The sequence below is a fragment of the Typopeltis vanoorti genome, chromosome 8 (assembly GCF_054136105.1).
Source record: "Typopeltis vanoorti isolate ZY-2024b chromosome 8, IOZ_Tvanoo_1.0, whole genome shotgun sequence".
NCBI lineage: Eukaryota > Metazoa > Arthropoda > Arachnida > Uropygi > Thelyphonidae > Typopeltis > Typopeltis vanoorti.
In genome coordinates, this window is record NC_143556.1 from 36,596,575 (window position 1) to 36,614,107 (window position 17,533).

At 38.6% G+C, this 17,533-nt stretch overlaps 1 protein-coding gene across 3 annotated transcripts in view; it reads left to right on the top strand.

Annotated features, from left to right (window-relative positions):
* Positions 1–17,533, top strand: part of LOC150103929 (cell adhesion molecule Dscam1-like) — a 563,926-nt gene that overhangs the window by 493,511 nt on the left and 52,882 nt on the right. For all 3 annotated transcript variants that reach the window (XR_016548664.1, XM_090396609.1, XM_090396610.1), the window contains exons 8-10: positions 560–967; positions 10,395–10,556; positions 10,717–11,004. Coding sequence is in view for 2 of the 3 variants with exons in the window: in XM_090396609.1 (XP_090252735.1) it covers positions 560–967; positions 10,395–10,556; positions 10,717–11,004 (858 nt within the window). In the remaining variant the exon portion in view is untranslated. The remainder of the gene's footprint in view (positions 1–559; positions 968–10,394; positions 10,557–10,716; positions 11,005–17,533) is intronic.

A 17,533-nucleotide genomic window follows, 5' to 3' on the forward strand; every position in this document is an offset into this window, starting at 1 on the left:
TGAATCTTAGCCACGTTCCTTGTTGATCGATCATTTATGTTGATTTGCTTCGATTAATGTCTATAGATTTTTGATATGTTGATTTACTTCCATTTAACCTTAAATTTGCTTGATATATAAGAGATATTCATACATACTCGTATGTCATTTTGCTGGTGGCTTAGTGTGTTTCATGAATATTAACTAAAACATATAACTTTGCTGAAACGCATAAGCTGTTTCAGTGAAATTTCGAACACGTTTAAAAGTATTTTAAGCTAGTGAGAAGCTTGCGCCAGCATAAAACTGTTGATAAAGCTTGGGTTGGAATTATTGGTATTTGAATTGTGGCATATTTGAATTCTCATTAGAATATATCAATATTAAGTCTAATAGGAAAACTCATCTGGACATATGACCATCGAAATAAATCATAAGAATGATTTAGAAATGAGAATTAGCAGTTAATAAAATAATGCCAGACCAGCTGTATTAGAAGATAAGATACTTTAATTAAAAGAAATCTGAATAATGTAAAGCAGTTTGAACTATAATGAACTTAATTATTTTCTTTTTATAGAGACTGCTCCCATGTTTCTGGAGACCTTCAAGGAACAAACCATCCAACCTGGACCAAGTGTGTCACTTTTGTGTATCGCTTCCGGATCACCATTACCGCAAGTCACGTGGTCTTTAGACAGCTTTGCCGTTCCCGACAACGAAAGGGTGCGCGTTGGCGACTATGTTAGTCGAAGCGGTGATGTCGTCAGCCACGTGAACATCAGCAACGTTCGTGTCGACGACGGAGGACTGTATAGCTGTACGGCGAAAAACGATGTCGGCGAAATTCGCCACTCGGCTGCGCTGAATGTGTTTGGACCGCCCGTCATCAGACCGATGCCTGATCTGTCTGTGGTTGCCGGGGAAACCATGACCGTCAAGTGTCGTGTGGCGGGGTATCCAGTGACGGAGATCATCTGGGAGAAAGGTACACTCTCCGCTTAATTAATCGCAATCCTGTCAACCTCATCTCGATTGGCAGCAACGAAACACACTTTTCCGAAAACTTACGGTAATTTACTCCATTGTGGCCCAAACCTCCCCAATGTCGGACTGAAGTTTCCGAAAGTAAATAAATTATCCTGACACAAGGATCGCAATAGAACAAAAACAATCCCATTCGACATTCCGTATAATTGCGATCTACTGCAATCTTGGAGTGTGGGGACGTTCACAGCCTTATTCTACGATTGCTTCGAAATACAAATCAGCAGACCCCCTTCACATCTATCCTTTCTTTAAAATGACACTTCATTTTTGAGACGTCGAAATTACAGAGAAAAAGTTTTTATGAGTATGCAGAATTATTTGTAAACATGTAACACCACAGTATTACGAAATCTGCGTAGATTTCAGTAAACACAGCCTTATTCTATCATTAATTTCTATGATTAAGTTCACAGCTTGGCTGTAGTACGTTCATATGGAAGTTGCCAGGCTGTGAGCTCCGTGCTTGCTCTAGGTGGTTTTCTATAGAATGTTTATATTTTATTTTACTTCATCTTATTTTCATTATGACCTAAGAATCATATGAAGGCAATGTGTTATACCCGTTAACGGCTTGGGTTTCTCGGGCTGGTTTACATGTTTATGCAGGATGAAACTCCCCCCCCTCTCATTTATGTGATCAAAGAATAAAGTGAGCAAGCGACAACACACACACAAACACACTTATTATTATTATTAACTTGACAAATTAGACCGTAAGACATGATAACTAATTAAACGGAATACGCATTTACTTACGTAAGTTTCATTAGTATAAAATTTTCGTCCTAGTATCAAGGACATCCTAGGTATGACTTTCAAATTAAACAACTAGAACAGAAAATGGTAAATTCGTGAGGTGTTGCTTACATGACGTATAATTACATGGTTTAAATGCATTAAGGTTCTAGTAAAATAACTTTAGAGTTTTCAAATCTTTTAAAGAACTACTTCCCATAAAAGGGACAATTTAAGTCCATCACTTCTATTGATTCGGGCGATGTATCAAGGTCTCACAATTTTCCTTGTATAAATGTTCTAAGCGACAATTACTTTTATGGAGAGCCTTAATTTTCTTCCAAAGAACTCGGTGTCTGGTTCTGAGCGTGTTCCGCAAGTCCCGATTGGTCTGGCTCATGGAACTCTATGTCGTCTAAATCTTCATTAGGACGTACAGCCGCCGATCTATCTGTTTGGCCAAAATAATCCACACTGGCAAGGAATTTGATACACTCCAGGGTGGGCCAAATGAAGAAAAGTATTGCTGGTAGATCCGAGAAACGTGGAAATCTTGTTGAAATGGCGGAAGGACATTTGTAAACTAAATAGCATCAAGTCCACCCTCTTGCTAAATGTTTTACCGAATCTTATGTCAACAAGATCATCGATAGTTAGAAACTCCCTGTCATTTGCTTCTCATCGTGATGATGATACAGAGTGTCGATCGGTCGTGCTACCATTCCTTATGTTAAGTTGTCTCTGAATGTATAGACTAACTATTTAGTATCCTTCCGCTCTGTCAACAAGATTTCTACTTTTATAAGCTCTGATGAACTTCTGCCTTTCGCCCACCCTGAAGGTAAATAAGATTTGTATTATGTATAACTATATTATGTATAACTATATTATTATTATTATTATTTAAAAAAAAATCAGCTAAGGCCAATGTTGTTCCCGTATAGGGAGTAGGCGGGGCCGCTTACCCTATCTAACTTTTGGAGACTGAGTGGGCAGTTCAATCTCCACTGGTAGCCAATCAGAGATATAACTGGCCCAAGGCTATCACTGATTCATCGGTACGCAGTGAAGAAGGCGGCAAGCTAGTGCCGCCATCTCGTGGTCTCTAACCCTAACACAATATTTTTAATGTCTGAAAATATAGTGGGTTCTACGGTCGATTTTCTTGAGTATTTATCGCTTTTATATTTAAATTACATTCTTCGACATTTGTCTATATAAATTATATATATATATATATATATATATATACAGTATTTCAAAATGAATTGCCAGGATTAGCTTTTTTTTTTTTTGTAGAGGAAGGATTAATATACCGATTTTAATGCAGATAAGTTTGAAATCTAAAATATTGTCCCAAAATTTTTTTACTAAAATAAAGAGCCAAAAGGCCTCAATTCGGCGATATAAAATTACATAAATTAAGTGGATATCGAATCCAACATAATTTCATAGCCGAATACAGAAACTATATTTGGTGCGAAAAATGACCAGAGAGCTTGCCGGAATACACTCGCTGCCATACTACGAGTTGCCCTAGTCGAACCTAATAGGAAAGCACGGACGTTAAAAGAGCCCGTATATTGTCTTCTATTTGTCCATTTTGATAAAGTTTCACTGACTTGACATCTGTTTCAAAACTTATTGGTTTTCGTCAGAGATCAGGTAGAAAATACAGAGTTCGCTTACGGAAAATACACCTCTCCGACGCTTCGAGTTCCTTAGTACTGAGAGTTTTTGCTCTCTTAGGGTTTCACCTGATCGTAGTACGGCGGCGAGTGTATTTCCACAAGCTCTCTGGTGAATTTTCGCACGAAGCTGTTATAGTTTCTGTGTTCGGCTATGAAATGATGTTGATTTCGATATCTACTTAGAGGGGGAACCAGAGATTCTCCGGCCCCCCAAAGAAAAAGGGGAAAAAAAAAATAGAAAAATTTTCAAAAATCTTTTCCTGATTAAAATTCTTTTTTTTTATTTATTTATTTATTTACGTTGTGTCGTGTCTTCTCTTTCTATACTACTTATGAATTAGCGATCATTGCAGATGCTCAGTCATTAGGTCGTATGCGATGCGAGTGTGTATTCTCAAATCGTCAACTCAACTCGGATTCCCCAAGATTAAATCCTGAGTGCACTACAGGTCCCAAACACACACACACACACATATATATATATATATATATATAAATAAATTTAACTGACTAGAACCCGAGAAATATAACAAAAACCTTTAATACATCACAACTAGTTTCATCGGTGCTCCGACTTCTTCAGGTGAGAAATAAAAACATAAGATATAAAATAACACGGTAAAAAATGAACTTTACAGCTTAATAAAAAGCAGAATAATAACAGTCATATTTGAATAGGTGACCGCGTGCTACCGTTGGCATGAGTAGAATGTGTGCGACAGCTAATTTTTGAGCGCCAGTACTGGATTACTGCGCTATGGGAATCAGGTAGATTGTAGCTAAGATTATTGTTTAAATGTGAAGGGTCCAGAACTATTTCTTTTGATTCGATAATTCTTCTTTCGAATTCATCCTTGCAAATATATAAATTAGTAGTGCGTTCCCAATCAACTTGATGTGGCTGTTCTTCAAGGTTAGAGTTTGCCGAGAAAAGGACATGACTGGAAAGGACGCTCGCTCGTGCTCTACTGTAGGAGATGTCACGTCTATGTTCCTCAAGACGAAGTGAAACAGATTTGTCTGTCTGGCCAAAATAAGGTCGACCACAGTTGCACAAAACTTTATAAACACCAGGAAAATGCAGATGGTTGTGTTTTGGTTTTGGTCGACTCAGAAAAGAACGAAGTTTTGGCAGCGTAGTATAGTCGGTCTTTATGTTGAATTTTTTCAGAATCTTAGCTAGTTTTGGGGTAAGAGTGCTGATAAAAGGTAACTGTATATGAGTGATAGGGTTGGAGTCATCTTCTTGTCTGTTGGCGTGGTCTCAAACGTTTAGTGATGTTACGAGACGAATATCCATTATTTAAGAAGGTGTTTTTCAGGAAGTTAAGCTCTGTTTGAAGGTCTTCTTCTGTGGAAATGAGACATCTTGCTCGATGGGCGAGGGTGGAGATGATGCCCAGTTTCTGAGGTGGGAAGTGATGAGAAGAACCATGTAAATATCTATCAGTGTGGGTGGTTTTTCGAAACATTGAAAATTTAAGACAGTCAGGAAATCTACTGATCTTTAGATCCAAGAAGGGGAGAACGCCGTTAATCTCTAGTTCAGATGTGAATTTAATGTTTTGATGTTGGTTATTTAAATGGTTTAGGAAGTTTTGCAGTTCCTCTAAACTATGTCCCCAAATAAGGAAGACGTCATCAATGTAACGTAACCACAGTTTAGGTTTCAAAGTAGCTGAGGAAATAGCTTTCTCTTCAAAATCTTCTAGAAAAAAGTTAGCTAAGACTGGAGATAGAGGGCTGCCCATAGCTAAACCGCTAGTTTGTTTGTATATTTTCTTTTCGTAGCAGAAATAGCCGGAATTGATGCTGTGAGTTAGAAGAGCGAACACTTTTTTAGAAACCTTGTCCTTAAGAAGACTCAGAACTTCATCTGTAGGAACATTCGTAAACAGAGATACGATGTCAAAACTCACCATTCTGTTCGAGTCTAAAATATTCAAATTTTTTATTTTTGAGATGAAATCTTCATAGTTTTTGATGAAGGAAGAAGAATTGCCAACCAAATGTTTTAAAGAAGCTGCAAGATATTTTGACAGATTGTACGTAGGTGAGTCAATCCCTTCCACAATAGGTCTTAAATGGGTGTCAACCTTATGGATCTTAGGCAAGCCGTACAACCGAGGAATGAGGGGATGGAGAGAGCGGAGAGATAGTCTTGTATGTCTAGGAAGTTCAGAAGTTGATTTCAGAAGATTGTTTGTACGGTTATGAAGTTCTCTTGTGGGATCACTTTCTAGCATAGAATACGTATTAGAACTTAACAAGTTGTTCATCTTACAACGGTAGTCAGCTTTGTCTAAGATTACAGTTGCATTCCCTTTATCAGCAGGTAAGATAATAATGTCATTGTTGTTACGAAGTTGGTGTATTGCTTTCCTTTCTGTCGGCGATAGATTATCTGTAGGACGACGACTGTTGTTAATGGTAAAGATGGCATCGATCCTAAGTAGATTCGCAGTTTGTTTTGGTAATTGTCCAGCTGCCTTCTCAACTTTCGTAAGAAAGACTTCTTTAGGAATGAAGGTATACTACGCTGCCAAAACTTCGTTCTTTTCTGAGTCGACCAAAACCAAAACACAACCATCTGCATTTTCCTGGTGTTTATAAAGTTTTGTGCAACTGTGGTCGACCTTATTTTGGCCAGACAGACAAATCTGTTTCACTTCGTCTTGAGGAACATAGACGTGACATCTCCTACAGTAGAGCACGAGCGAGCGCCCTTTCCAGTCATGTCCTTTTCTCGGCAAACTCTAACCTTGAAGAACAGCCACATCAAGTTGATTGGGAACGCACTACTAATTTATATATTTGCAAGGATGAATTCGAAAGAAGAATTATCGAATCAAAAGAAATAGTTCTGGACCCTTCACATTTAAACAATAATCTTAGCTACAATTTACCCGATTCCCATAGCGCAGTAATCCAGTACTGGCGCTCAAAAATTAGCTGTCGCACACATTCTACTCATGCCAACGGTAGCACGCGGTCACCTATTCAAATATGACTGTTATTATTCTGCTTTTTATTAAGCTGTAAAGTTCATTTTTTACCGTGTTATTTTATATCTTATGTTTTTATTTCTCACCTGAAGAAATCGGAGCACCGATGAAACTAGTTGTGATGTATTAAAGGTTTTTGTTATACTTTCTCGGGTTCTAGTCAGTTAAATTTATTTTTATAAATGTATACATCCCGAGTAAATCCTAATTTCAACAATATATATATATATATATATATATATATATATATATATATATATATATATATATATATATATATATATATATATATATATATATATATATATATATATATATATATATACACAAACAACTCGTTAGTGCCATAATCCATTTTTATCTCTAATGTATGAGTGACATATCAATCTAGAATATTGCGATCAACAGCGACAGACACAGTCTTTTTTTTCACAAAGGCTATATTGAATGGTTTAAATAATACGGAGAAAAAAAAAGCAAAATACTTTTTTGAGAAATCTCATCTGAACCTAAGTCACATGTTCCACTACTGTCGGTATGCCAATGCAGTAGGTGAAAATATTTAAGTGGAGTGTGCGTCTCTCACAGTCCTCTCTTGTTCATGATAATCGTATGTTTTTATTAAACAGATAAGCACGACAATCCGCTGTGCAATCTGTCCGAGAGTGTCTAATAAACAATAAGATATCCATCAATTCTTTATTATTTGGTTTTATTACCTGTATTATTTAATAGAAGTTAATAATGTTTTTCACTGAATAGATGTCAAAATCAGTTCCTAATTAAATTTTAATCACGTATATTTTTTAACTTGATAGTTCATCCCGATCAAATTTCAAAATAGCAGTTATTTCGGTTTTTAATATTTGAGAAACATTAATGATAATAATATTTAACAAATAAGTATACTTGTACATATAAATATAGTAAATTTATAAATACACATATTTTCTCTCTGTCTCTTTCACCATATATACACTGCTTGGAAAGAAATCAACGGACACTCCCATGGGCAAGGTGTTTCGTGTCGTACGAAACACCTTGGAGAGATATAATGCTCTAAGATGGGAAGCACAAGGAGTCAAGTTCTACCTGCAGTGGACGACTAGCCACACTCACCGAACCTGACTAGGGTGCTACGAAGGATAATATGTAAAAACAGCCATTCGTCGGCCAATACTTTCTACGTGAAGTTCCGGCCATCGATTGAAACACGAATCTGCACAAAAACATTCAGAACCGACGCTCACAACATGGGTTTCCATGAAAGGACCGCAATATGCAAGCTCTACATTACTTGAACCAACATGCAGCGTCGTCTTCAGCGGTGCAAAGAGCGTGTACAGTGGGACGTTGAAGCTTGGAAAGATGTGTTATGGAGCAACGAATCACGCTTCGCCCTTTACCGAGCAGATGGGTGTAAACAGGTGTGGGTGTGGCGGATGCACGGTGAACGTCTCTTATCAGAGTGCGTAACCCCAACTATCAAATTCGGAGGTGGTAGTGAGATGATATGATCTTTTTTTTTTCTGTGGCCTCTGACTTCTGTTTATGGTGCCACGAACATTGAACTCCGAGCGGGTATCTGAATATTCTGGACGATGAAATGCGTCTTACTCTGTGGCGTTTCTACGGAACTGATAATTGTCTCTTTCAGTATGAGGCAATGCACCGTGTCATAAAGCTGTTTCTGTAACTGCGAGGTTTGTTGACATAAAGATCAGAGCACTTGACTGGCCTTCACATAACCCTGATCTGAACCCTATTGAACATCTGTGGGATGAACTGGAGCTTAGGATGAGGTCAAGGGACGTCCACACTACAACAGTCATCGCAGCGGAAGGAGGTCCTACATATTACGTGGGCGCCATGGCTGTTTGTTCCTCACACTGTGGTGTCCGTTGACTTCTTTCCAATCAGTATATATATATAGATATACAAAGAAAGGGGGGGGATAATATATATACGAGGATGGTCTGAAACGTTCTCGGCCTCGACCATAGGTGGCAACACTATCGGCAAAAATTTCTTTTCTAAGTGGGTAAATCTGTCATAAGCATCCATGTGAAATTGCAAATCATTCTATCAAGTAGTTTGTTTTATACAGCTGTCTGAAGCAAAAGTGTTGTTTGTATCCATTGAAATTGATAAAATGGAGTATCAGGCGGTTATAAAATTCTTTGTTAAAGAAGGTTTAGTGCCAAAAGAAATTCATTCGAAGTTCATAAAAGTTTATTGGCACTCTTCTCCTTCGTTTTCGACAATTAAGAAATGGACTGCTGACTTTAAACGTGGTATCTGAACATTCTTGAAGATGCCTTGAAGATGATCCAAGTGAAGGACGTCCAAAAAAAAGTGCAACAACACCAGAAATAATTGATCAATTGCACTATGTGGTATTGGATGACCGGCGAGTCAAAGTGCGTGAAATTGCTGAGACTATAGGCATTTTTCAGAAGAACGTGTAGGATACATTTTGCATGAAGAATTGCAAATGAAAAAGCTTTGCGCAAGATGGGTGTCGCGCTTGCTAACAGCAGATCAAAATCGCACTCGCATAAAAATCTCTGAACAGTGCTTGGAGCGTTTTAACAAGAATAAAATTGATTTTGTGCATCGATTTATTACTATGGATGAGACTTGGATTCACCATTACACACTAGAATCCAAACAGCAGTCAAAACAATGGACAGAAGCCGATTGTTCAGCGCCAAAGAAGACAAAGTCGGTTCCATCAGCAGGAAAGGTCATGGCATCGGAGTTTTGGGATGCTAAAGGCATTTCGTTTATTAATTATCTTGAAAAGGGTAAAACAATAACCGGGGATATTATTCCGATCTTTTAATCAGACTAGACAAAATAAATCGTGAGAAAAAAGACCGGGTTCGCAGAAGAAAAAAATCATCTTTCATCAGGAGAATGCACCTGCCCACAAAGGTGTTTTGCCAATGGGAAAATTAAGGGATCTACACTGTGAATTGTAACATCCACCCTATTCCCCATATTTGGCTCCCTCTGACTTCTATCTCTTCCCAAAACTAAAACTCTTCCTCGCTGGTCAGCGTTTTTCTTCGAATCAAGAGGTGATTGCATCTATAGAGGGATATTTTGCAGATTTTACTGAGAACCACTACAGGGACGGGATAATGGCACTGGAGCATCGCTGAAATAAATGTATTAGTCTTAAGGGAGATTATGGTGAAAAATAAAAATAATTTTTAATTATAAATTGTTTTTTTCATGTTAGAACGAGAACGTTTCAGACCTCCCTCGTATATATATTGTTATTTAGGCCTTCATTAAATAAGATGGCGCGTTGCTTTATGCGATAATAGACAATCTCTCACCTAAGGGTTTATAATCATACCATAATAATGGTAATACTCAAACATGAAGTCTTTTGCCAGCTTAGTATGCAAGAACATATAGAGAATAAAATATTTAAAAAATAAATAAAGTTCTGAATTATCTCTTATTTAAAGCTAATAAGAATGTAGCCAATTAATATACCATTTATTTTAATACATAAAGAATTTATTTATTAATCTTTCAGTGTAACTTCAAAGTTATTTAAACTGCCAATCTTTCAATTCAATGATGTTTCTTTATGTAGTTTAGTGTTTCTTTATTTTGCTGGCAAACATCGGTATTCCAAATAAATTTGATTCCAAACTATTTATTATTTCAAATAAATTTAGATTTTCACAGAAAGGATATCAAGTTATTATAGATATAAGTTTAATTAAAATGTTGATTATTAAATATGATTAAATTAGTTTCATGTTGAAAAACAAGTTTTTCGAAGGTGGATTTATCAATGACCTTAAAGTGAGCTAAAATAATATAACTACTCTACTGCCTTGAACTATCTGAAATACATCAGTATTGATGTTCAAAATTACACAATAAAAAATGTTTTATCTAATTGTATTAGATGCCCGCCGACTTCCTACCAACCGTCGCCAGCAGGTATTTCCTAATGGAACATTAGTAGTAGACGAAGTGCAAAGATCAGAAGACGAAGGAGTTTATTCTTGCTCGGCAAAAAACTCAGATGGCGCAGCAGTCGATGGAACTTTGAAAATTACAGTCAAAGGTATGAAAACTGTTTCTGATTTTATTTATGTGTTTTTGTGACTTATTTTTAGCTATTATTGCCTACTTTTATTTATTTATTTATTTATTTATTGTCTATTTTTAACTTAATTTAATTTTCATTATCGCCCGTTTTTTTTTAATTTATTATTATTATTTAGAAAAGCCTGTTATCCTGCCATTTACATTTCCCCACGAGACCCAAAAGGAGGGGATGAAGATTCGTGTAGTGTGCGCAGTTGCTGCAGGCGACCCACCTTTCCGACTGACGTGGTTGAAAGACGGACAACCTATTTTCCCTCACGAAGATGTTACGATCCGAGCTCTTAGCGAAGACTTCAGTTCTCTCACCATTGACAGCGCTTCTCCTCGGCACAACGGACAATACACGTGTGTCGTGAGTAATGTAGCTGCTACCGTCAACTACACAGCGTCTCTCACAGTCCAAGGTACGTTACTTGTCTTAGATCAAGTTAGAAAATGACGTGTACATGCACATCTATCGAAGTTTTCGGAACGCTTGTGTGAAGGAGAGCATGGGGACTTGCCAAGTTGTTTTAAGTTTTAGAATTTCAGATCAAGCCGCGCGCGGGGGGGGGGACACCAAATAGCTTAACAGTCTGACGAACCGTTATTTTTCCATTCCTCGTACAAGCAAATCGACCAGAGAACACGCAACCACTATTTACAGACTAAATATTGTTAGTGGCCGGTAGATGGCATAGTGTGTAGGTGGAAGCAGTGGCATGTTTTTTATTTATTCGTATGGGGTTCCTCCTGTTCCTCATCCATTCCTTAGGACTGGTTGACCCCCCGTAATGAGGGATTAAGTATGTATGTATAAATCCGTGTGTGTGTGTGTGTGTATTCACGGGCGTTTTGTCTGTTCTGAGGGACAAAAAACCCGAGTTTCCGGGTGAAAAAATCCTCCACCTCTATATGAGACCGGCTAACTCACCTTTAATCGAAAGATACCAGATAAAGGTTCCTCACATCATGGACGGGAATCGAGCCCAGGTCTTTCCAACTAATGGGCTTCTACGGAGGCTCTAGTGGCATGTGTAATGGGGGATTAAGAAGTATAGAAGGGGGGATTGTGTGGCATTGAGTGCCCATCCGCGATGAGTCTTTGGACTCCTTTGAGGTGCCACATAACAATCTCTGCAGTTCCTACAAGTGTTTGCAGTATTTTAAAAATTAGCCTGGAACAAGATATGAAGCCTTGAAGATGATTTCAAAGATTATATTCCCTTTCTAGAACAAAATGTAACTAAATCATAGCAGTTGATGCGTGTTTATAGGCAAAAATGCATTAGCTATTATTATTACTATTTAAATTAAGGGGATATTAAATCCCACATTGTTTTAAAACCGAATAAGAAACTCAGAGATTAGAATCAGAGAGTTTCATGCCGAATATAGTAAACTACAAAAGTATCGGCGGTTACTAGCGTGAGCTAATGCAAGTAGTCCTAGTACGTAGTACAATACCGGGCAACTCGTTGCAAAGGTGAGTAAAGTTCTGATCGCTATTCTTTGGTATTTTCCATAATGTAAAAACACACTTCCTAGGAAATGTATGCTGTTATTACATTATGGTGGGAGGTCACTACCCAGACCGATTTCAGCCTTTTTTGAGGCTTCATCAGTGAGTAGCTAGACCAAATTAATACCAAAGGGTATAGCGAAAAGAACTTATATACTCTGCTATACGAGTTGTCCAAAAGGTGCACCCATTAAGTTGCTTAAATATAAAGAGCCAACAGGCTTCATTTCGGCGATATAAACACTATTTCAATTAATGGGATATATTGATCAGAACTTTACTCACCATTGCAACGAGTTGCCTGGTATTGTACTACGTACTAGGACTGCTTGCATTAGCTCACGCTAGTATTCGCCGATATTTTTATAGTTTACTATATTCGGCATGAAACCCTCTGATTCCAATCTCTGAGTTTCTTATTCGGTTTTAAAACAATGTGGGATTTAATATCCCATTAATTTAAATAGTGTTTATATCGCCGAAATGAAGCCTGTTGGTTCTTTATATTATTATTATTATTGAATGTGTTATACAGAAATTGTCGGTCGTGTTTAAGGCTCACAACTGGAAACAAATCGAATGTCCAAAGATGACCTTACTCTTTTGACCTTTCATTCTCTATATTTATCGGATCTTTTCTCATGAGATTTTTGCTTCTTCAGAGAAATGAAATCTCCTTTGAAGGATCAACGAAACCAATGGAAATTGATCAGGGCTGAACATTTCAGTGTCCGATTATTCCACCCGCCTTTCTTCTAAGGTTCATAAAGGAAGAATAATGCCCGAATAACGAATAACATTTCTGTCTAGATGGGTGAAGCAAATTTGCTTTTCGTATTCCCCTTTGTCTGAAATGAAAAACTTTGAATGGAGTGTTTATGAGCCACATGCTCGCCCAGTGAGGGCAATGAAATTAGCTGTGTTCAGCTGTACTTAAGATATATTTTGGTCTTTTATGTTTGTAGCTTTCTGCTTCATTATATTCCGAAGCTTCCTTGATCAACGGATTTGTGTGGTTGCTAGTCTTGGTAAAGAACTTCACTGCTAGATCTTGAAGAAGGGAAGAGATGTAAGGAATGTTGACTTCTCTATGGATCTGGGTGTTTCTGATAAACCAAGTGGCGTCCAGAATCATTCTCAGGCACTTATTCTGCAATCTCTGTAGTTTTAGAATATTAGTATTTGCCATGTGGCTCCATGCGGGGGACGCATAAGTGATGACCGGCCGAATCACCATCTTGTAAATTGTTAATTTTGTTAGCGTATCCAATTTGCTTTGTCTGTTGATACACAGGGTAGAGTTTGGCTATGACCTTGGATGTCTTTGAGGTAATGTGTTTTATATGATTGCTGAATACAAGTTTCCTATCCAGGATCACTCCGAGATATTTAACTTCATTCTGCCAGGAAATCTTAACTCCCAAAAGATGAATGTCCTCCAAATTGTGGATTTTCTTCCTTGTAAACAGTATGGCTGAACTCTTCTCTGGTTTAACTTGGATCCTCCAGTCCGCCAGCCATCTCTATAATATATTTATACTGGTTTGAAATCTTCTAGTTCTCAGTTTTGGGCTCAGAGATCTTGCCATTAATGCAGTATCATCTGCATATAATGCAATGAATGTTGTTCTCGGGTTCAGAGGGATATCTGCTACGTAGATTGAGAACAGGAGAGGGGCTAGAAGAGAGCCCTGGGGTACTCCTGCGAAGACCCTGCGTCTGGACGATACCGTTTCGCCTACCCTGACCTGCATATATCTGTCTTTCATGTATGAGTGGAGTATTCTAATCAACTTGATTGGAAAGCCAAACTTTATGAGTTTGTAGAGAAGGCGTTGATGCCACACTTTGTCAAACGCCTTCTCTGCATCGATAAAGATGACAGAAGTACTGATTTTCCTATTGAAACCTTTCGTAATGATTTCTACTAGCCTGTGGATTTGTTGAGCTGTACTATGGGCCTTGCGGAAGCCAAACTGCTCGTCAGGCAAAACTCCTAACCTATCCGTTTCTGCTTGTAGTCTTGTGAGGATCACTTTCTCTGTTACTTTTCCGAGGCTGGACAACAGATTGATTCGTCTATAGCTCTCGGAAAGGTGAGGGGTTTTTTCCTGGCTTCTTCAGCGGCACGATGGTGGCTGTTTTCCACGCAGTGGAAAAATGCTGGAATCTGAAAACTGCATTGGTAATATTGACGAGATGAACTATGGCCTTTCTTGGGAGTAGTTTTACTATTCGGTTAGTTATGCCATCAGGTCCTGGGGCGTTTTTATTATTTAGGTGTGTGACGATATTTATTACTTCAACCGGAGTAGTCGGAATGATGTGTTCTGAATTAACAGTGCGATGCCATAAAGTTGATCTAACATGCGGTGAATTTTGTACATAAGGTTAATATTAAGGTTTGCATAAGATGGATTGCATTCAGATTCAAGGTTATCTATCAGTGCTTCTGCTTTCTCTTCTTGTGAACTGTCCCTTTCTTTGTTTGTATAGGGGGTATGAGTTGCTTTTTGGTGCGGATGGCTCTTAGGAATTTCCAGAGGAAGTGATCTTCAATCTTGATGTTGGCCAATTTGGATTCCCATTGGTGGTTTCTGTGTTTTTGAAGAGCTTCCCGGACCTGTCTGTTTAGGTTGTTCAATATTGTTTTGTCTTGTGGGGTCTCTGGTATTTTGGTATCTCTTTCTGGCTCTATTTTTTGCTCTGATTAGTTCCATGATATCTTCTGGAATACGGTTGGTTGGGTGGAAGACAGTGGATTGTCTGACTGATTCTCTTGCTTTCTGAATTTGTATGGTTAAGTTATTTACTACTGTGTCAATCTCTTCCTTTTTACTGATACTGGGCACTGGACCAATATAATCTGGAAGAATCTTGGCTAACCTATCCCAAGGTATGAATGTGTGTGGAGGAGAGAATTGATCTGATGAACCTAGATTAAGCACTATGGGACTGTGGTCAGAAGATAATTCGTTAAATGTTTCCAATTTATATTGGTATCTTATATTTTTGAAAATGACGATGTCTAGCGGGAGTAGTGCGTGGCTTGGAGCAGGTGCTGGTCTGATGTCCCTCGCCACACTTCAAGCACCTGTAGGCTGCCTCACATAATTTTTGGGCATGCCAGAACCTTTTGCACCTATGGCACTATCAAGCTGATGTCCTATTTCTAAGTGGCTCAGTTGTTATTTTGAGTCCGCATACTACAGTTAGATCGTAGATTTGTTTCTGTGTGTTTCTTATTTCCACCAGCACTAACGGCATTGGTCTTTTATCTGCTTTGAGCATCCTGCTCACTTTTACTGGGGACAGTCCTGTCTGGAGAGATCAGTGTAACACCTTCAGGAGTGATACCTTCGGCTATCCCACGTAGAACCACCCCTTCAGGTTCTTTTCGCTGGGTAAAATGAAGGTGTGGTATGGGACATTCGCATTGTCCATAAATCTGGTCATCTGTCTGTAATCCATGATAGTAGTGGGTTGTATTTTAACTTGCTCATCTGAGTTTTTGGCCCATGAGAATGAGATATTTTGTTCTTTAAGGGCTGACGAGACAGGGATCCATTTTTCCTTATCCCTTAAGATGACTGGTGGTATCTTTTCTTTAGGAACATTGAGTGCTTCTATTCCTGTTGTTTTGGCTCTTCAACATTGGTGGAGATTTTCCTATTCTTTTTGACCATTTGGAACTCTGTATCTGTTTCCAATGTCTGATAACTATTATCTTGGGATGTAGCGTCTTTCATACTTTGGGAGTGTGCAAAATCTGACTGCGTCAGAGTTATGAGATCTTCACTTATGTCATCCATATCATATTGTTCTCTGTGACTGCTGTGTGTGTGTGGGGGGGGGGGTAACGTGTCCAAGAGCTTGAATTTTCCCTGCCAATTATCACTCAGCAGCTTTCCTAGTCTGAGGAAGTCCTTGTATACTTCCTCGAATTTGGCCTCATTCAGAAGTTTTGCCATGACAACAATAATTTAGAAATGTATCAAGACACAGATGGAGAAAGATTAGAGATTGCTCAGGTGTATCGAGCAGGTTACAGGTAATCCTGTGGACTTTTGAGGGTACACTAGCAAATTCCGTAGACACTCTCAAGTGTCTACCTTATAGTCCTTATAAGGACTGGCTTAAAGGGGCGAAGCAAGAATGCTTTTCATCTTCCCCGTAATCTGTAGAGGACAGTGTAGGGATAAGGTGCTATTGAGCTATTAAAGCTCTGATCATGGCAGGAGGGTAACAGCAATAGCCGAACCTCAGTTAGAACTTCATTGGCTACAACATTGCCATCCATTACCCTCCAAGGGTATTAATCACCGCATCTTACAGTCGATTCTTCATTCAGCCTCCAAGTGTCTACTGACAATTGACATTCATGTCTTTAGGGATGAAGCAAGATGCTTTTCATATTCCCCGCTATCTGTTGTGGTTACATTGAGGGTAAAATTTATGAGCAGTTTGCTCGCCCTGAATGGGCATGGAGATTATGCATCGCTATAGGAGGCTAATATAGCTTTTGGTCTTCTATATTTGAATATGTCCGTTGCCTCGTATGCTGCAGCTTGTTGAACCAAATCATTGGGGTGTATGGACGTCTTTAGGAAAAACTTGGATGCTACGGATTGTAGAAAAGAGAAAATATAGGGAATATTTGTATCTATATGAAGTTGATTGTTTCTAAAGTACCACGGGGGGGCGTTCAGAATCATTCTCAAGCACTTGTTGTATCTTGATAATGTTAGTATTAGAAGTGTGGCTCCAGGCTGGAGAGGCATAGGTGATTGTAGGACGAATCGTCATCTGGTATAGCTGCAATTTGATTCTGTTGCTGAGCTTGCTATTTCTATTAATTTTAATTAGCGGATAGATCTGAGCTATGGCTTTAGATGCCTTTGCGCACGTTGACTTGATGTGTTGGTTGAAAGATAGCTTTTTGTCGAGAATTACACCCAGGTAATTTGTTTCTGTCTGCTAAGGGAATTTTAGTATTTAATAGTAATACATGTCCTGCAGGAGACATTGGCCTTTTCCAAATGTCTACCAGGACGTAGGACATATATGGCACAGAGGGTGAAGCTTGACGCTTTTCATATTCCCTGTTGTCTGTTTCGGGAGCAGTGATGGGAGAGATTTGTGAGCTATTTTAGCTCGCCCTGAGTGGGCAGAAGTGGTTATTCGTCGTTGGGCGTTAGGATGGCTTTCGGTCTTTTATGTTTTCAGTGGTCATTACCGTCATAGTTTGGCTTGCTGTATTAGTTGGTTTGGATGCGTAGATGTCTTCATAAAGAATTTCTCTGCTAGGGAGCGTAGTAGTGGAGAGATGTAGGGGATATTTATGTCCCGGTGGATCTGGGCGTTCCTGATGAACCACGGGGCGTCCAGAATCATTCACAGGCATTTGTTCTGTAGTCTTTGTAGCTTAAGGA